The following is a 20,276-nucleotide window of genomic DNA, read 5'->3' on the forward strand; positions in this document are numbered from 1 at the left end:
AGTCACTAGCTAGACTTGTAGAATGGACGAATTTGGAAATGTGTCTAGTATTTACGGCATTGTTCTATATGACTAGAAAACATGAGTAAAATTAATGCAAATGATGATATTAAATGGTCTATCGATCCATTTATCAACCAAAGTCCTTTGCACTTTTTTTAGACAAACAATTTTATTATAACGTTTCAAAGTATAAGGATAAACAATTTTATTGAATGGTCTTCGGCTCTGAGCAAAACTTTCATATATCTACCGTATATGCTTGCCCTCCAATATACAAGTCAAACAAATTCGTCTTCAACTTATTCAACAAGAGAAAAAAAGAGGTCCTAGGGCAAACTCTCTCTTTCTTCCTCTCTCTCTTAAAAAGCTTTTAGATCTAATTTTCATTGGAGGAGGAGGAGGTCTTGGCTTCCTCCTCCTTCTCTCACTTTCATTCCTTCCTTTCTCCATCTATCCTCTTTGTCTATTAAGGTAGTTCTTTTTTCTAATTTATTTTATTTCATTTAAGGTCAAAAAAGATAAATTTACAGTTTTTCGGAAACTATTGAGAGATACGTGTAGCACAAGAAGACTCACAAGCCGCAAATCTACCAAAGATCATGGCGGTTTTTCAAAAAACACCCCCCGTGATCCTCGTGCACTGCTCACAACTGTGCATGATCCTCACGTGCCACCCCTTCCAGTAGCTTTTCTCGTCACACGCGTCGGATTACCAGCATCGCCACCATCAGATTTTTCAAATCTGACTTTTGTGCCTGAGAATAGACTAGTGTGTTGCCTTCACGAGCCGTTACAGAATCTATAGTTTACCAAATGTAGTGCAAACTGTAATCTATCTTTTTTCGCATCTATCTTACTATTTTCTTTATTGTTTAGTAAAAATACAAAAAAAAAAAAAATGAGTTCGTTTCTTGGACGTTTGTCTGTAAAGGTTAAATCTTATTTTTCTATTAAGGGTGAGGTTAAGTCTCTGTATAGGTAGAATGTTATCTCTTGGACATTTGTTTGTATAGAGTATTAACAGTAGTAAACACCGGATCAATCACGAAAGAAAATAGTGTACCTGTGGAGCTTCAAATGCATTAACTAGTTTATGAGGTAATGATTAATATGGAAATATCTCTACATGTATCCATTCATAGATGTAAGTTTTTTTGATAAATGAATGACGAGTGTTTGCCTTAAAAAAAACGATAAAGGGTGTACCTGATTCGATTTTGCACAAATTTTAAAATCAAATGAATATATACTAATTTTGAAAATTTAAAAATCAATACAGACCAGCTTATCACCAAAATTAAAACTTTTGACTGTTTCAGTTTCAGTCTGATTCAATCCAATTTTTTCAATTTTTCATTTACACATATGACGCTACATGAGTTGAGACTTGAGCGCTAGTTCCTCTAATGCTTGTTCTCATAAAAAATAAGTTTATATTTTAACTTAATATTAATGTTTGAAATTATCTAAATGTCCTTGTATTTTAATACAATGTCCTACCAATTCACTAAGCAAATTGGTTACTCATCAATCATGTAATTATTTAATAATTAAGCAATAGTATAAACTAAATAAATTGCGTAACAACATGATTGGTAACGAAGGGAAACCTTTTAAAGGTAAAATCCTACGAGGCAGCCAAATCAAGAAAAATAAATTTTATTATTTGAAAATCAATTATAGCTAAGTTCTCAATTACAAAATTATTGTTAATTAACTCTCTTACTTGACATGACAAACGACCCGTTTGCCTCTTTCGCAATAGCAGTCAGACCTCTAACGATTTTCAAATATTGGTTTTTCTCTATAACTCCAAGGCTGAATCACGACCACGTTATCTCAATCTTGGATCAATGATCACACTCTTTGAGAGAAATAATATGAAAGTTTTCCAATAAATTTTCTCACTAAAATATGCACTGGAAATCGCTCTAACACTAACGATCTCATTTATATGAATTTCTGTAGATCCTAACTGATAGGATAGTTTAAATATATTTTTGGAAGCAGTTTCCAAGTCACAATGAAACTTTGTTATAAGATTTTGTTGACGACTTGCTGGCACCTGATACTTATATTTCTAGCATTGTGAGTTTCACATTCAACTCTTATCTGGATAAGATCTATCTCTTTAAACTCGACTTCTATACTTTTGACTTATCTAAAATATTTCGTAACAACCTTTATATAAGATCAAAATAATCTTAGATAAATTTAAATTATTTTACATTCATCCAAAATATAAATCCCAACATAAGATGAAGTCTACTATTTTAGTCACCTAGTCACGTGTAAACTTATCATTTTAGTCACCTAGTCATAACTAAACTCTTAACATTTACAATATCCCCTTTAATGGATTGGTAATAAAATTAACTTTGATTAACATAATATAGACCTGTCAAAATACAACTAACAGACCAAGAAACCAAATAGAAAATCCAAATAATAATCATGAAACAAAAATATTGACATAGAGCATTGACTAAGATTAGTTTAATCAACATTACAAGTTTAAAACAATCCAAGTCTAACAATGTTATAGTCCACCATTAAAACCTGTTCAGTAAAAATCAACTTAAATGAAATCAACTTTTACAAATCACCTTAAAATTAAAAATTTAATTCTTAGCTTCCTCTCAATATTAAACTATCTTAACAAGAAGCACAACCAAAAAATAATAAAGTGGTCTCTGGGAGGATCAGCATCGAGGACTTCGCCCGAGTAAGTTGGAGTTAGTTCCAAGAATCTAACCATGCAACTTGAAATAAAAGAAAAAATGCAGGTTATGGGAGGGAGACGACTGGAACCTAATCAGATCTAGGATGTTGAAGGACTGGAACGAGGCTATGCTCTTCTTCGTCGCGTTTTTGCATTTTCCGTTTTACTTTTTTTTTTTAAAAATACAAAACTGACGTGGCAGTACATCTCGGACATGCGCAAACCTACTTGTACGTAGTATAATTTATTAAAAAATTAATTAATTAATTTATTTTTTTAAAAAAATTACGCAATACTTATTCACTCTACAATTACAAATATAATTTCTCCTAAAAAAAAAGAGTTGAAATTAATGGAAGATCAAATTCTCATATTTTATTGGTTAATATAATTTTACGTATGCTAAAAAATGGACTCTCTTAAAAGGGTGGCTTTGCCACCGCTCGGCAGCTACCATGAGTTATATTATCATTTTTTTTAATTTTATATATATTTTTAAATATTTTTTTAAAAATAAAAATATAATATTATTAAAAAATAATTCTTTAATCACTAAAACAAAAAGAATCCCAACATAACTCCAAGCGATAAAAATAAACGATAAGAGTAAAAATGATTTGAGTTAATGATAGGATTGCGTGAGTTTTTATTTTAGGCTGTGAAATTGTGAGTAGCAACTACAAAAGAAAACGCTCCAGCAATGTTAAATGAGTTGTTGCAATTGATAAAATTTTATTGTTTGGTTATCTTGAGCAGAAGAATACGCGTTGTAAAAAATTGTTTGAATATAATTTTTATTTAAAATTTAAAAAAATTACATTATTTTTTATGTCTTATTTGAAAGTTTGAGAAAATATATTGAATTTTATGAACAGAAAATGATTAATAAAAAAATTAACGATTTGAAATTAAAAAATATTTTATTTTTTAGTAATATTTAAAAAAAAAATATCTAAAAATACCTTAGTGGCCGAACTAGTCATTTCTTTAAAGTTAACAAGAAAAATTTCTTGTTCTAAGCCTTAAAAATTAAAATGTATACCTCAAATTATCACTAGTTTTTCGTTAATTAAAATTTTTATTTTCGATTAAAATTTTAACCCTAAGATTCTATGAATAATGAAATTTTTAATTAACATGAACGATCATATTTTAAATTTTTAATCAAGTATACAATTTCCCAAATTCAAGAGTTTAAAATCAAATGTTTTATTTTATTTTTTGGGGGCCTCACTGTCAACCAGAGTGAGAAGGCGGTTTTGAGGTTGGGAAAAAGTATTACTCGGACACACAGAGACAGATACAAAACGAAACTGTATTATATCGGAGGCTTCTGAATTCCCTCTAGAAGAATGGGGCAATTACGGTTTCAGCAACTCCGAACACCTCATTCTTCATGCAATCTCATTCCCATGGCTTCTTTTTCCCGTCCAATAAAAATTCCTACTCTTCCAGTACCTCACCCCATCTCTTATACTCGAAGACTCACCAGACCCAATAAAGCCCTCCATTCTCACCCTCTTTCCTCTGCCGCTCGATCCCACATCGTATGCAAGATGAACGGTTCAGGTAAACCTTCTCCCCCTCGTTTTAGCTATCACACATACTTCGGATTCGCCCATCGTTTAATTTTAAGTCAAAGGTTTCTGTTCTAGTAGTTTTTACAAACACTTGACGTGCGTCATGTCCCATACCTACTTGATGCCACCTTGCTGAGCATGTTGTTCCCCTTGAAGCACAATTTGCTTTAAAAAATAATTCCAAGGCACTGTTAGAGCTATTTTTCTAGCGTTTTTGAGAGTGTAAGCTGCTTTGATTTTATTAAAGATGAAACCTTCAAAGCAAGAAAGCCATTTCTAAATGCTAACCCAATCCCTCAAAACTCCAACAAAATTCATGTGATTTATGTGAAATATGCTAATGGGGATATGCTTTTCTCATTTCCTTTCTGCTGGATTTGACTTCATTCAGTCTTATATTTCGGGGAAAAGAACTGTTAAGCAACCTCATAATTATGTTTGTTAGATATGATATCACAGCTGGAACTCGGGAAGCCCGAAGAGAGAAGAAAGCCGGAGAGACGTGTTAATGGGATTTTCTGGATTATACTCCTTAATATTGGAATATATGTGGCGGATCACTTTTTTCAGGTAGTGATTTATCGTCGCTTAATGTTATGGATTTTCTTTTTTGTTAGGTATGAACTTTATTAATAAGAATAACACAGGTATTGTTATGGATTTTTGTAAGTATATTTTTAAAATTTTATGGACAAAACGATGGTATTTGACTGATGATGGAGTTGGGCACGGAACCTGTACGGAACACCCTTCCGTCCTAAAGAGAAGGCCCAAGAAACTACCGGAGTTGGGCATTACATTCCAAGATTTGAGGCTCTTCCTACATTTGGACAACAGTTTTCATACTCTCGTAGGATGCTATGACCAATGTGGGTATACGTATATCCTCGAGGGAAAATTTTCTCTGTTCTACTCGTTCAATGCAGCGCTATTCTGGTTGTCTACCTAAGATGATAAAGACCTGACACAAGTTTTTTTTTTTTGGCTAGGTTCGCAGCATTAAAAGTCTGTACTTGTACCACAATTGGCCTGCTTGGTATCAGTTCCTGACAGCAACATTTTGTCATGCCAATTGGTGAGACCTTTATGTTTTGAAGGTTGTACGAAAGATGGATTTTGCTAGGAGTGTACAAAAACCAATAAAACTGGCCCGGACCGGCTGCCAGATTACGGAACCGGCCGAGAACCGATCAGCCGGCGGTAGAAATAGGTTGCAGCCGACGTCAGCTGGTTCGGTTCCGGTTTGAATTTGGTTCAAACCACCAAACCGGCCGATTATATATATATAAATTTATATTATACATGTTATATTATACGTGTATAACACGATGCCGTTTCACTTAATTAAGTGAAAGTGAAATGATGTCGTTTTAAACCCACGGTTTTGGAAAAAAATATATGAAATGACGCCGTTTCATCTATCATTTTCACTCTGCGCTGTCTCTCTCTCTCTCTCTCTCTCCCCCCGATGCCATCTCCCTCTCAGGCTCTCAGCTCTCTCATCTTCTCCCTTTCAGCTCTCTCTCTTTCTCTCTCTCAGAGATTCGCTCATCTGTGATTCTCATCTCCAATTCATTTTTCTAGTTTTTGTTATGATATTTGATTATTTATTGTGAGATTTGCAAACTAATATTTGTTGTGAGATTTGTGAAAAAACCAACGGGGACACCGATGAACTGACGGTAACTGTCCAAAACCGGCCACCCCCTGAAAAACATGTCGGTGCGGTTTCGGTCCAAACCGATATGGTCGGTTTTCACCCCCTAGATTTTGCCTATTATCCTTCTCTCCTTTAACCTTTTGTTGTATTGCCCATTTATATTTTTCAGGAACCATCTTTCAAGCAACCTTTTCTTCCTGTATATTTTTGGTGAGGGTCTCACTCGTCTTGCCAATTAGGTGAGTTTCAAATAGTAGAATGAGTAGATCAATTTGACGGTCATGTTTTTCCTCCAATAGGAAAGCTTGTTGAAGAAGAGGAGGGGAGTTTTGCACTGTGGCTTTCTTACATTCTTACAGGCATTGGAGCAAACCTTGTTTCATGGCTGATTCTACCCAGGAATGCTGTTTCTGTTGGGGCCTCTGGTGCTGTTTTTGGGTTGTTTGCAATCAGTGTGCTTGTAAAGGTATCCGAAGTGTATGATCTGTAATTTCATTCTGAATTTAATCCACCTAAAGTCTTGAATCCCATTGTCCTTAATGTAGATGTCCTGGGACTGGAGGAAGATTCTTGAAGTGCTTATATTGGGCCAATTTGTTATAGAAAGGGTGAGTACTTTTTATTCTCTGATGTAAACAAGAGGGGTTTAATTCATAAAAATGTTCACAATCAATCTCATGTAAAGTGTTTGTGTTACATGTACATATTGTAGTTAAATCAACTACCTTAGTAATATAGTATTGCATCCCATGTAAACATGCTTTTGTGTTTTTCCCTTTCACACCCCCCTCTGGAGATGCACTAAGCTGTATTGCTCGTTCATATGCTTTTCTTTGGGCATGATAGGTTATGGAAGCAGCCCAAGCTTCAACGGCCATTTCAGGCACCTTCCGGGGTGGAAACTCAATGCAAGGTGTCAATCACATTGCACATCTTTCTGGTGCTCTTGTTGGTGTTGTTCTTGTATGGCTTCTCAGCAGAGTTCCTTCTCAGCATCCAGAGGGAGAAGTATCGACTCTGGAGAGGAAAAAAGGCAGAATACAATAAACAACATAAACAATTCTATTTTGTATTTTTCATGATGTTTATATCCATGGAGTTCTGATGATTATATTTGTACTATTCTTTTACTCTCGGTCTCATACAAATTGTTCCAGAATTTAACTAATAAAATGGCATTACTCAGTATTTCAATACTTACTAGTTAGCACACATGGAAGAAATTAATGGATAAGATTCATTAAAGTGGGATAAATTGACACAAGATGTGAATCGTATATGAAATTAATGACACAATGTACAAAACATCTAGTAATGGATCATCATTAATAGAGAAATGATTTAGCCACAAAGAGATTTTAAAAAAGTAATCTAAACCGACATGACTTAGTTGTATCCCTTCTCTCATTAATATTATGCTTTTTGAGTCTTCCAAAATCTTATACCTGGTTTCACAAGAAAAACGAATATAAAAATTAAGGTGAAATTACAATTTTCAACCATAACCTATTGCCTGTTTTTCATTTTTCAACCCAAATAATAGAAGCTTTAATTGGTATCTTAAATTACGTATATTTTTCAACTTGCGTGATCAGTTAAGATTATCCATCCCTTATAATATACTATTTCTTCATTTCAGCTGCCAAATGGTAATTGAGGGTGCAAATCGAAAGAAAAAAAAAATGCAATTAGGATGCAAATTGAAACATTTGATCATTTGGTATAGGTGGTAATTTGTGAGTGAAAAACTTATTTTTTATAAAATAAAATAAGAGTTGTGCTACTCTCACCGAAAGTTTGGTACCGAATATTGTAGATTGCTTTTTATTTTTTCTCTCTATTTTCTTCAGTCATTTTTTAAAACCCCTTTAAACATTTTTATAAATTAAAAATTATTAAAAAATGCTTCAAGTAAAAAAAAATTAAAAAAAAATGATAGAAAATATATGTACAATTTTTCGGTGGCTCTATCATTTCTCATGAAAGAATATGGGATCCTTTGCGACGAGTTTGGGGGCACTTGGCAGGGCTTCGGCCACAAAGAATGGGGGGTGTTGGGTTTTGCAAAGGAAACAACTCCTTGAACATAGCTTGATTCTGACATAGTTTAGGGTCAGGTGAAGATTTTAGGGAAAGAAGAGCAGTCAACCTCAGCCATTCTGAGATGATCAAAATTTTATTTGACTGAACAAAGACATCATCAGCTTATATTTCCGTAGGTGGGGTAAAAGCCTCTTAAAAAAACATCGTAAAATACCATGTAGAACGCATGAAACCGACGTATGATTTTTCAGTTCTAAGGCTGTCTTCAGATGGGCTATTTTTCGTTACAACAATGGATGAATCAGTTAAATCCAATTAAAAAAAAATTAGCAGCTAAGTCTTCCTGTGCTTAAAATACAAGATTATCATTGACTTTGGGTATTGAAGCAGACCTTAAACAACAATGAGGTCCTGAAAATGAAGCAGCTCCCTTGTCTATACAAAATGTAATATAATTTCTTTCTGGTGTGGACGGGATTTCATCAAAAACTGTAATTTCTGTATCTCCTTCAGTTCAAGAATACGGCTGTACATGAAAGTGGAAGCTGAGCAAACATCCCAAGCTGCCTTTGTGACTGCTTCCGGCATATGACTGGTGATCTGTCTCCAAACTTACAAGTATGAGAAAGATACATCGATTTTGTAGAAAGGTATGAGCGCTCTAATGGAAAATCAGTATCTCTCAACACCATGCGGCCTTTTTTAGTTGCTGTGGTTGATCCTTTCTGATCACTCGTTACTACTGCTGGTATCTGTAACAGATTGGTAGAAGAGGCACCCGCAGGCTGCTTCTGGTCAATTTTCTCCGAACTTTCTACTGGTATCTCTTCTTCCATCACCGTCTGACTTGTCATTCCCTTACCTTTCACAATATCAAGCATCCTATTTGCTTCTTTTGTTAATCCAGTGGCACGCCAAGCTTCTGCAACAAGCAAGATAGTGGATTTCTCTGGTTGAACATCAAATTCTTCCATAATTTGGAGCATTTCTTCTGCTTTCCATGGCTGCTTTGCTTCTCCATATCCCCAAATTAAGGTCTCAAAAGTCTTCAAATTGGGAGAAACCTTAAACTCACACATCTTGTCAAAAATCTTTATGGCATATTCCATTTGTCCAGTGCTGCACCATCCACTGATGACAGTTGTGAAAATCACAACGTTTGGACGGACTCCCGATTTGGTCATTGCTCTCAGTAGTTCTTCGGCTTTCTTTGGTTCTCGCGCACGCGCATATCCTTTAGCAAGAATGCTATAGGCATGTGCATCAGGTTTTATTCCTGCCTTCATCATGTCATCAAAGATTTGCCTGCACTTTTCCATGAATCCTGCAGTGCTCCATGCATTCATGATGGTACTATATGTTATCACGTCTGGTTTGACCCCCGACTCGTCCATCAATGCCATTACCTGCATATCAATGCTTTCCGTGCATTATACTTGCACCAGGTTATTATTGAGAATTATTGAAAGGGCTTTGAAAACGGCATGAAGGAGAATTGGGGCTTTGATAATAATGGTCATCTTGAATTTGAATGATTAAGGTACCAAATATTACTATAAAGAGTCAATTAAAAAGACTTGGGATACATAAGGATTAAGGAAAGAAATAACCTATCATGAAAACTGACTTAGAAGGAGGTCATACACCTAAATAACAGAGCAACAATTTTCAATCACCTCAGCACAGCAGAACAGTACCGTAAGTCTTAACAGGTTTATAGAATTTTCTGTTTGTTCTTGCGGGAATCGGAGATTCCAGAACAAATAACAAAACTTGTTCCATAACAAAACATTTAGACTTAACTGGGATTGAGTGATAATGCCCAAATAGTATCACCTCTTAAGTTCAAAGAGAAAACCTAAAATAATGCCATGGGCTTCTAACATAGTCGGTCTGTTGCCTTTGTTTTCTAATGAATTTAGTTAAGACGACCAGTCACCACCAAAGAACTGGAAAAAAAAGTTCATTTATATTTCAAGCAAAAAAAAGGGAAAAGTGTGGGGGACCGCTAAAACCAGGGGGGAAGGGTGGGAAGCGAGAAGTTACCAAGAGCTTCTAGCAAAGTGGCAAATAATCAATGTTTTGAATACCGTACCGGATGCCGTCCCAATCAAGGCACTTGAACGAAATATTTCGATACTAGTACTATTTCGTATACCATTTCAGGATAGTCGATATATGAATAAATTATATATATATATAAATTATATTCTAAAATAATAGTCTATATATGAATAAATTATATATAAATACATATATATTTAAATTATAAATAGCCTAATCTGAATTGGAGGTAAAAAAAATGAGCTTGTAGTTTGAAAAAATGAAAAAAAATAAAATTAAATTAAAAGTAGAAATATCGGCCGGTATAGGCCGAAATATAGGTTAGTACGGCCGGTATTTGGGCCGGTACGAAATATATGTAATACATGTACTGGACTAGTGGCCGGTACGGCATATACAGGTTGTACCGGCCGGTATGGTATGGTATTTAAAACAGTGGGCAAATAGCCTCTGGTTTGAAGAGAAAAAAATGAACAAGAAGGACAGATTCAGTTAGATTGCTAAAGAGGCGGGAACATGAAGAAAAGTGTGGGGATATTGCTTGGACACATTAGCAGTTATAGGACGATGTACTAAGAAAAAGGAAGGCGTGGTGAATATATATGTAAAAAACTGTTGTACAGTTTTTCCTTAAGAATCAAAATAATATGCCATGCAATAATGAAGAGAATTTTTCGAAGGAAAAAGAATAGAACCAGACTATCATAGCTCAAACTCACCTCATCCACCCCATCTCTGTCCATAGTGTCTACAAATCCTTTAATCAACGAGTTGAAAATTACGAGATTAGGATGCACACCAAGATCCTTCATCCTGTACACAAACCTCAAGGCCTCTTTCAGTTTTCCTTCCTTACAATACCCACTTACGATGATGCCACAAGTTCGCCCATTGGGCTGCACACTGTTTTTCTGCATCTCTAAAATCATCCCTTCGGCCTGATCTGTCTCTCCATTTTGAGCATAAGCTGTTGATATTGTGTTGTAAGTAACTGCATCAGGTTGAATGCCAGAAGCTACCATCTTATTTACCACATTCCATGCCTCCACAATATCATTCTTCTTACACCATCCTCTGACAAGCACGTTATAGGTCCTGAGATTGGGTTTGACATTTTTCTCTTGCGACATTAATTGTAGCAGTTTCAGAGATTCTGCAGGTTTACCTGCAATCCCGTAACCTTTAATTAATATGTTATAAGTGCTCGTTGTGGGTTTTAATTCACTTTTCTTCATTTTCCAAAAGGTTTCCATGGCTTCCTCTATGTTTCCACACTCGGAGAAAGCATTTATAACAGCATTAAAAAATATTGAGTCAGGCTTCATTCCATTTTCTTCCACCTGAGAGATAATTGAACATATAGACTTGAAGCGCTTCTGGATGGTCAAGGCAGCCAACAGGGTTGTGTATGTTATAAGAGATGGCTTGTGCCCTCCTTCAATCAAACTGTCAAATATGGACTGGACTTCCTGGGGTTTCCCTCTTTCTATCATAATATTCATCAACTTTGTTCTTGAGCGAACAGTTCTGCAACTATTCTCATTCGTGCAGATAATGCAGTGGACTTGGTATTTGGAATCTGCAGACTTTGATGCCTTGTACGAATGATTCTTGTCATCTGGAGAATGTTGCTGTGAATGTAAAAGCTCAAGAACCATTAATTTTTGACATAATACAAACTTTAAACTCAACTACCATAAACAAAGCAAAGCATATAAACAAAAATTCTGACAAAGCAAAGCATATAAACAAAAATTCTGACATGATTAATACATAATTTGGGCCCACATTAAAATAACTAAACAAGTCTTTACCTCTACTGTCTTTAATTATTCAAGTCCAAAGAGAAGAAGTTGAGCATCTTTTTTTTTTTTTTTGGGATATGTTAAGAAGATACCAATTCATTCTGTATTCTTTTTTTCTGTAGCACTATTTTTCACATGCAGTTCACAACGGGCTTGAATGTCTATTCTTGGTTACTCATGGCAGGAGAAGCTCAATATGGTCAGCTCCTGAGACAAGCATTCTAGAAGATAAGATGAGAACTTGATCTGAATTTGAGAGTAGGTTATTTACGAAAAGGGAATAAGATGTATTAATCATATGTCAGAATCCAGACATTGATCAGCTTCTTGATATAATAAATATGACATGCGCAAGCTATAACTAGAGCAATCTGTACACAACCTTTAGAGATTGTCACATATACCAATCAAGATTAGGCTGATGATAATGATGGTTGTCAATGGTAAGGATGCTCCTTTCCTTTCAGTTAGACAAGGTTAATATCTTTTCTAAGGCATGGGACCAAATCCTTTCCGAGTTAGTCAAAGTAATACCCTTCCAAATTATCTTAACCCTTCCAAAAAGTCAAAACTTAACTCATACCAACTCAGTCGTAATCTTTTCATTGCTCTTTTATTTTAGGCCATTTTTCGTAACTCATCAACTGCCCATCTTAACATCCTCGTTGTTACTGAAGTGTCATTTCTTAGTTTCCCAACATCTTTCACCATGAAACTTAACTATATTTTCTTCTCTTTTTCAGATTGTGTTTACTGGTAAGTTATTACACACCTTATAAGTCTTGAAGACCCCCCATCCCGATCTTACAGGAGTGGAGGTCTGATTGTCCTCAAAACTACATAAAACCAGAAAAAAATATTAACCAAATGAAGAACAGAATAGAAAAGATCAGTTTTTATCACAGGATCTTGACTAGAACTGTTGGTCTCGCCAATGGTAGACCGTAGTGGATAACCAAATTTGTTTTCAGCAGATCCAGGAAAACATGTATTGTCATAGCATGATGGTGGTAAGTAGACTAATCCCCATTCCCATAATAATGATTTGATTCTTAGACTCAAAGTGAGGCTGGTCAAGTATACTCCAGAAAGAATAAACAGCCCAAATGATAAAAAAGCAGATTGCTAAAATTAACCTTGATTGGTAATGCTTGGACCCATCCCTTTTTTATGGCGGCAGTTCCTGCTTGATGTTTTCGGTTGGCTCTAGAAACAGCCTTCCCATTGCCAGATTCTTCCATATGGTCCTCTAAACTTGTCTTTTCCAATTCAGAGTCTTGAACTGTAGTACACTGCACGTGATTGAACCAAATAACTAGTTCACGTTCAAGGAAAAAAAAACCTTCAACATCAATCTCCGGAAACAAGCACCCACGAGGGTTTTCCACTTCCACATCATTTCCAATATGTTTTTCATATGTATAAAACCAGAATAATCAATAGCAAAATCCAGAATGGAATCAAAAGCATTGTAAAAACCTAATCCAAAGTCCTCAACCAGGCGTCAGTGTGTGCATCATTTCATCAATGAGAAATGCATATAAAGGTATAACAAACAAAAGAAATAACAAGGAAAATGAAATTCCACACCTTTTACAAATGATCAAACATGCCCACTCCAACGCATCAATCGAACAAGGGCTCTAAAACTTCAAAATCCATCAAGAAGGAAATGTAAGTTTCCATTAGCTGATTCCCTCGAGTTTAAACAACTTTGACCCAGGAAAAAAGTAACCGAATATATGGAGATGTTGGGTGGTATTGAACAACCCTTTAAAGTTTTTCTTTTTCAAAGAAAAAGAGAAGCTTTTCAGTGAAAAATGTGAATTAGAAACGAAAGCATCGAGAAATTATATTTCTCAACGACTAAAAAGTTGCCATGTGACCGTGGGATTGATTATATCAACTGGGCTCAGCTAAGAAATTGCACAGTTGCGGGCAGCAGGAGGGAGAAAGAGGTGGATTTCGCAATTGATTGTAGGGTTTATAAACTGCAATGCATGGAGTCCCATAACTTCCAACGGAACGACATAACATTATCCACAACCATTATCATGATCGACCGAAAGACAAAAAGATAAAAAAAAGGAAGATGAGGTGCGGAAGGTAAGGTCCAAAAGGCTCTCCATAAAAAAGATTGTATAAAATAAATTTATATAATTTTATAAAATTTGTTAAATTTATCTTATAATAAAAATAATTATATAATTTAACGTATCATATCAAATTAAATTAATTTATAAAAGAGTTTTATATAATATTTTTGTGAATAAAATATTTTCTTTTCGATATTAAAATCACAGTAATCTGCCTCTACTTCTGTAAATAGCAGCTACATTTTCCTTTTATTTCTAAATAATTATTGACACCCTTTAAATTAGAAAACAGGGCATTTATCTCCGGTAATTTCGAAACATTTTTTATAGAAATCAGTCCATTAAAAACATTACAACATTGCCGATTTCTAATTTTATTTTTCTTCAAATGTATTCAATAACTATTTAAAAATGTCTTAGAATATATCAAATATAGGTGATGAACGGTATTTAAAGTTTAGCTGCGCCTATATTTGGTGTTTTTTCGTGTATTATTTCTGTGAAATGGTTGAAAGATTATTTGATCACTTGTTAATAGTCTAATATTATGTGATAAACGATATTTAAAAAAAAAAAAAACGGTGCTAAACAATTGTTGGAAAAATGCCAAGTCGGTAAAGTTAACGAGGATCCCGCACGCATGGGCAAGACAAGAGAATCAGATTAAAGAAACAGAAGAAAGACACCCAGATGATTATCAACTAATAACTTTTGATGTGGCAACTAAAAAAGAGGGATCAATCCTTGCAGCTCTTTACTGGGGCGAAAATTAGACTTTATTATTTGCTAAAACTAATCTCATCAGCAGGGTAAGCTCAAATGTAGGAGAAGCATCAACTGCACTAATGGCTATTAAAGAAGCTGAAAAGTTAAAATTGGAAAGAATAAGCCTCGAAGGAGATTCTCAAGTTACTATTCAAGCAATTTTAAATATCTCTTCAGTTCAAGAATGGATCATGAACCCGATCATCAATGACATCAGACACCATCTAGACTCATTCAAGGAATGGAAGGTGAGAAAAATTCATCGATCCAAAAATTGATGAGCGCATAACTTGGCGCAATGGGCAGCAATAACGCAAGCCTTTGGTAACATCCCTCTAATCCAAATTCCTCCTTCATTACGCTAATTCCATATCGGAAAGAATCCACCCAATGATATAACTTATTAATTCCTGCTACTAAAATGTTATATATCTGTTTTTATAAATATTATGCAACTTGTTTAAAAAAAATAAAATAACGAGGATCCCGCACTTCATGTCTGATGCACGTCGCCATCAGGTCTGAGAGCGAAAGGACGTTCTTGTCCCTGTACTGGGATTCCGTTTTCCTCGAGGAAATGTAGTAATTTAGGCTTTTAGCAAGGCAAAGGGGATAAGTCGGATAGGGCAGTCCCACTTCCAAAAACCAAACACATTTTCTACTTTTTGTCAAAAAGGGACGGATTTCCAGGCAAACAAGCTTCTCATGGAAAGGGAATTCTCCAGAGCAACCGTGTGGCGTGTGCGAGGGGTTGGGATGGGTAAGAATCAATTAGCTTGAATATGATCTTTAGTTTACACTCATGTAAAAACTCTTAATTTTTTTGGGATTCTATTCTTATCTTCAAAGTCAGGAGTTCAGAAAAATCTTCCAATTCCCAACTCGCTTTCAATGTCCGTTCGTTCTAGATGGAAAGCAACATAATAATATATTATCTACACCATTGATAAAGATACTCCCTTCAAAGGATAGATGGGAACTTCAAAACATAGAGTGACAAAGGGAATGGTAACTTCAAAACAACGTCTACAGACCCGAACGAAAAAATAGAAATCGGAAGTGTTACGTCGTGTTTCACATGCCTTTAGACCATGTTATGGTAACTCAGATCTTCAAAACTTGGGCTTGCAAAAAATAGGAAAGAATGCAACTAGGAGATGGCATCCTTGTGGTCGGAGAGTTTACGATGTCAAAGTCAATAAATTCTCTTGAAAGTTTACAAATAAATGAGAGAGTCAATGGATCAGAGTGAGTTTTCTAGTATCTGAGACTTGCTATTTATACCATAAATCTAGGGGGATAGAAAACGTCTGCCCCCATGAAGCCTGTGTCTTTTGTATTGTTCATTTGTCAGAATCCTTTAATGCGGTATGACTCAGCAACGGTGTCATTAATATGACGTGTAGCTCGGGCAGTGGTGTCATTAATGAGGTGTGGTTTTTCGATTTCTCCCATCCCGCTAGTGTCCTTGGTGGTTCGTTGATGCCCTTCCTATCAGATAATCGATGATTTCCCGTATATTATGTCCACTACACGAACAATCAAGCAAGAGCTAAATACTATTCGAGGGGTCTCTCCTGCGGCATGTTTTCTCATGTAGGTTGCATCTAGAGGAGCCTACCCATGAGCCGAGTCAGATACTCTACTTGTTCTAGGCTGAATTTTTTATTCTTGTTTCTTTAGTTATTATTCTTAGACTCAGTGGAATAGAGGAGGGAAAATCTCATTACAGTAAGATTACATGTAAGTGGCTAGGGGATGACAAAGGGTGAAAGACGACGGTGATAAACAACTTCCAACCGGCGAAATTTGGTGGATAAATCAATGATGTGTACTCTGCGGCGGCTTGAACGATATAGGGCTGCTAAAGGCTTGATGGAATATCGGGTGCGGTAACTGGTAAGGGGCTCTTACTAGTTCAAGGAAGATCTGGTGTGATAAGCTTCATTATGTTTTGGGTAGAGTTGCTGACGTGGCAGATTTTCATTGACTGTTAAAGCCAAAACATCAGCCCGACCGCTCCAAAGCGTTTTTGCTCAGGGAATTTACGCTTTCTTGATTCATTGAAAGAGTACTCTAATAAAAGATTAGATCGAGATGGATTCATCTGAATATTCAAGTTCTCCGCCCAAATCAGAATCGCAAAAGGCAAGGCTTTCCGCTGTCCATAATCCATAATCCACTCTCCTCTCTCTCTCTCTCTCTCTCTCTCTTTTTGTCTAGTAGTTATCTCTGCTCGTCCACTTGGAAATGTTGAAGGTGTGGAAATGGTACCAGAACTGCTTGGCCGTCCACCCAGTTAAGACACAGGTCATCAGCTCAGGTGTGATATGGGGTTTTGGAGATATAGCCGCCCAGACCATCACTAATTACACTGCCAAGAAGCATCATCAAATTCAGGTTAGTACCCATCAACGATCCCTATTATTCTCTCACTTACGTGAACAGATTCGAACATTTCTTTGCTCTTTTTTTGCTGTTTTGGCAAATGGGTCTCTCCATTCTCTTTTTTATTTATTTCATTCCGATTTTGGCCATCTGTCATTTTCTTGCTATCTGCTTGATTGCACTTATTATCGGTTTTCTCCTCCTTATTTGTGCAACACTGTTTTAGAAAGGGTTCTTTCTTCTTTCTATCGCCGTTCATTTTATTCTGTTAAGATATGGTGGATTGTATGGTTCTGATGCGGAAACGAAGGAATTAAATATTGAGAAAAAAGATTCTTATGAGTTAGTAATGGGAAGTTATGCCCAAAATGTAGCCTGTAGGTTGCAAAAGTCAATGAATCTAGTAGTTTCTTGCATGTACCCTACAGACCTACAAAATTCTGGCTTTAAGACTTCTAGTATGTGGAGGAGTTTTTCTAATTAGGATTCTTAAATGAATGCCCTTTTATAATCAAGTTATTTCATTTTCTTCAGCATAAAACATAGGTTTGGATTCTTCCTGTAGAGAAATATAACAAAGAAAATAAACCCAACACTATCATTGAAGTCTGTCTTTCTATGTATGTACTCCATTTAGGCATCTTTTCCAATATTTGGCACCTGCTTGGGTGCCGATATTGTGAGGAATATTCAGTGCCATAAAGTGGTGAGAAGTTTTGAGCCTCTGCAACCCCATAAAATGTGTAAATCTGTCTATAATTGCTTAATGAGCAGGATAGAGTTAGTTTAGTTGAAATTATGGCCTTATCGGTTGGCATTGTGAAATAGAAATCTTAGTGTTTGTAAATTTTTATGGATTTGATTGGCTTAAAGTTTAGGGGAAAGTGACCCACCCGTGGGTAGCCCAAGTGGTAAGGGCGAACTTGTGTGCATGAGCCCCATGTCACAGGTTCGATTCCCCTTGGGATTAAACTGCGATTTAAGTGGGAGGTCATGGCAGTGGGTTGCTGTGCTGGTCTCCCCGGGGGAGAAATCCTAATGGCTCTGCCGTGGGGTGGTTCTCCCGTCATTAAAAAAAAAAAAAAAATTTAGGAGAAAGTGGGTAATCCTTAAAATATAGGTTGCTAGAATTATTTAGTTTACTGCTATCCTCAAGTCTCAATTCTCAAGCTTTCCGAAATTTAAACTCCTCTCTCCCTTCTCGTTCTCTCTCAAAGCTCCTTCTCTGTTTTAAGCAATTCTTGTGCTTTTACTTATCAAAAAAAAATTATTTAGTTTACTACTGGAATTTTATGAATTCTTTGGTGGCTATAGGCTTATAGCTTATGGAAAATTCTGGACTTTGGGTTTAAAAGGGTGTATCAGAAGGGTATGATTTAGAGTTGCAAAGTGGAAGAAGTCAACTTTCTGGACATGTAGAAAAAGTGCTTTGGTTTGTGGCTAATAAACTCAAGACTCTTGAGATCACTCAGATCTTCAGTGCATGTCTTGCTACTTACTTGATTGTTAAGAGTTGTAATATTATGTAAAAGCACTTATTTTGCAATTTGTAAAAATTTTAAATTCTCATGTCATTTGATGTGACTCGTATCTTTGGCCTAATTACATGTCCAGAAAGTTCTAAGCACTACTATTTTTGTTAGAATGACTTATCTATCTTTCATCCATCAGGATGAAGACAAAGAATTGAAAATCAATTGGAAACGAGTGGCTACAACCAGCTTGTTTGGGTTTGGTTTTGTTGGGCCAGTTGGCCACTTCTGGTAAGCATATTACTCTTTTAGAAAACCTTTAATGGCAAATCTTTTTGAATCGATCAAAATAAAATGGGCACTTATCTTAGTGCTTGTTAAAATACTTGAGGTTAGACCAATATCTGACTCTTAGGGAAGTCCAAAAGAAACTTGCCAAAACTCAATGGAATGCATGTAAGGAATTAGAGCAATGCTACGGAGAGTGAACCTATACATGCACATAGGTCACATTCAATCACGATTTCTTGATACACGTGCCTTACCTGTTTCTAGAGTGAGATTTTAATTAATATTTAACAACCACCGTTTACGCACAGTTTATTTTTTCATTACATGGTAAGTTTGTCGATGAGTTTAACGTATGGTTGTCACATTACTTGGAATTTTCAACTGAAGGCAGACTTGCCACTGGCATCTGAGCCCATATTCTTGTAGCCTGATTTTTAAATTGCTTTTTTGAATTTGGAGGACCTGAATATGAGACTGTGTTTAAGTTGTAAAACTCCCTGGCCCAACAAAAAGGAAAAGAAAAACAGAAGAAAAATGCTAAGAAGAAAAATTTTGGACCTTTATTTAGGTAGACAAACTTTAGGACCATTAAGGCAGAGGGAGAGGGAAAGGGGAGGTGTCTAATAGTTTTTAATTTTCCCACTCTCAAAAAAGCAGAAAGTGTATAATATCTTATATAAATATTTTCTTATTCTCATTTGTAGGTATGAAGGTTTGGACCGATTTATAAGATTTCGACTCCTATTGCGGCCCAATTCCTTCCGATTTGTTGCTACTAAAGTAGCTGTTGATGGGTTCCTCTTTGGCCCATTGGATTTACTTGTTTTTTTCACTTACATGGGGTTTTCAACTGGAAAGAGTGTCCCTCAAATAAAAGAAGATGTGAAGAGGGATTTTCTCCCGGCCTTGATTTTGGAAGGAGGCATATGGCCAATTGTTCAAGTTGCAAATTTCCGATACATACCTGTGAGATATCAGCTTCTTTATGTCAACTTCTTCTGCTTGTTGGATAGTTGTTTTTTGTCATGGATTGAGCAACAACAGGATGCTCCCTGGAAGCAATGGTTGAAATCTTATCTACCTTTGAAGGAACAAAAAGGCCAAGGTGGGTGATTTCTGGTCAAACTGTTTCATCTTTCATCCAGGCCTTGCTCTGATCATGATGGAGATACATGTCAAGTAAAGACTTCATCGATAGCCCTAAAATACCAACTTCTGTTTTAAAGTTGGGATATGGGGAGCGATGAAACTATTTTTCTCACATTGATTTGTTTTCACTTGGAATATGAGGAAATTGGCATTGCTTGTTATTCTATCATGTTTAATCAATAAAGATCTTTTTTTTTTTTGGCTATTGGATGCGAGAGTTTGCTTCTCGTTATATTAA

At 35.8% G+C, this 20,276-nt stretch overlaps 3 protein-coding genes across 5 annotated transcripts; 2 read left to right on the forward strand and 1 right to left on the reverse strand.

The window, feature by feature from the left end:
- Positions 1 to 3,965: 3,965 nt before the first annotated feature.
- On the forward strand, positions 3,966 to 7,071 carry LOC109009521 (rhomboid-like protein 11, chloroplastic). Of its 2 annotated transcripts, XM_018990023.2 has the most exons (7): positions 3,966 to 4,294; positions 4,751 to 4,875; positions 5,295 to 5,380; positions 6,135 to 6,175; positions 6,265 to 6,431; positions 6,511 to 6,573; positions 6,812 to 7,071. In XM_018990023.2, exons 1-7 carry the CDS (start codon positions 4,078 to 4,080, stop codon positions 7,010 to 7,012), a joined length of 900 nt encoding a protein of 299 aa, XP_018845568.1. In that variant the 5' UTR covers positions 3,966 to 4,077; the 3' UTR covers positions 7,013 to 7,071. The 2 variants fall into 2 exon arrangements, with proteins under 2 accessions (XP_018845568.1, XP_035551319.1); XM_035695426.1 differs by lacking the exons at positions 3,966 to 4,294; positions 4,751 to 4,875 and adding an exon at positions 4,931 to 5,174.
- Positions 7,072 to 8,228: 1,157 nt separating this feature from the next.
- Positions 8,229 to 13,938, reverse strand: LOC109009523 (pentatricopeptide repeat-containing protein At5g25630). Its single transcript, XM_018990025.2, has 4 exons — positions 13,468 to 13,938; positions 13,014 to 13,169; positions 10,792 to 11,703; positions 8,229 to 9,414 (listed from the first exon to the last, which is right to left on the reverse strand). Exons 2-4 carry the CDS (start codon positions 13,116 to 13,118, stop codon positions 8,518 to 8,520), a joined length of 1,914 nt encoding a protein of 637 aa, XP_018845570.1. The 5' UTR covers positions 13,119 to 13,169; positions 13,468 to 13,938; the 3' UTR covers positions 8,229 to 8,517.
- A 1,570-nt stretch (positions 13,939 to 15,508) lies between these two features.
- LOC109009526 (protein Mpv17-like) lies at positions 15,509 to 20,243 on the forward strand. Of its 2 annotated transcripts, XM_035682847.1 has the most exons (4): positions 15,509 to 16,637; positions 16,738 to 17,138; positions 18,798 to 18,889; positions 19,594 to 20,243. In XM_035682847.1, exons 2-4 carry the CDS (start codon positions 16,989 to 16,991, stop codon positions 20,000 to 20,002), a joined length of 651 nt encoding a protein of 216 aa, XP_035538740.1. In that variant the 5' UTR covers positions 15,509 to 16,637; positions 16,738 to 16,988; the 3' UTR covers positions 20,003 to 20,243. The 2 variants fall into 2 exon arrangements, with proteins under 2 accessions (XP_035538740.1, XP_018845576.1); XM_018990031.2 differs by having other exon boundaries at positions 15,509 to 17,138.
- The last annotated feature ends 33 nt before the right edge of the window (positions 20,244 to 20,276 follow it).

Source organism: Juglans regia, chromosome 11 (assembly GCF_001411555.2).
Source record: "Juglans regia cultivar Chandler chromosome 11, Walnut 2.0, whole genome shotgun sequence".
NCBI classification, from domain to species: domain Eukaryota; kingdom Viridiplantae; phylum Streptophyta; class Magnoliopsida; order Fagales; family Juglandaceae; genus Juglans; species Juglans regia.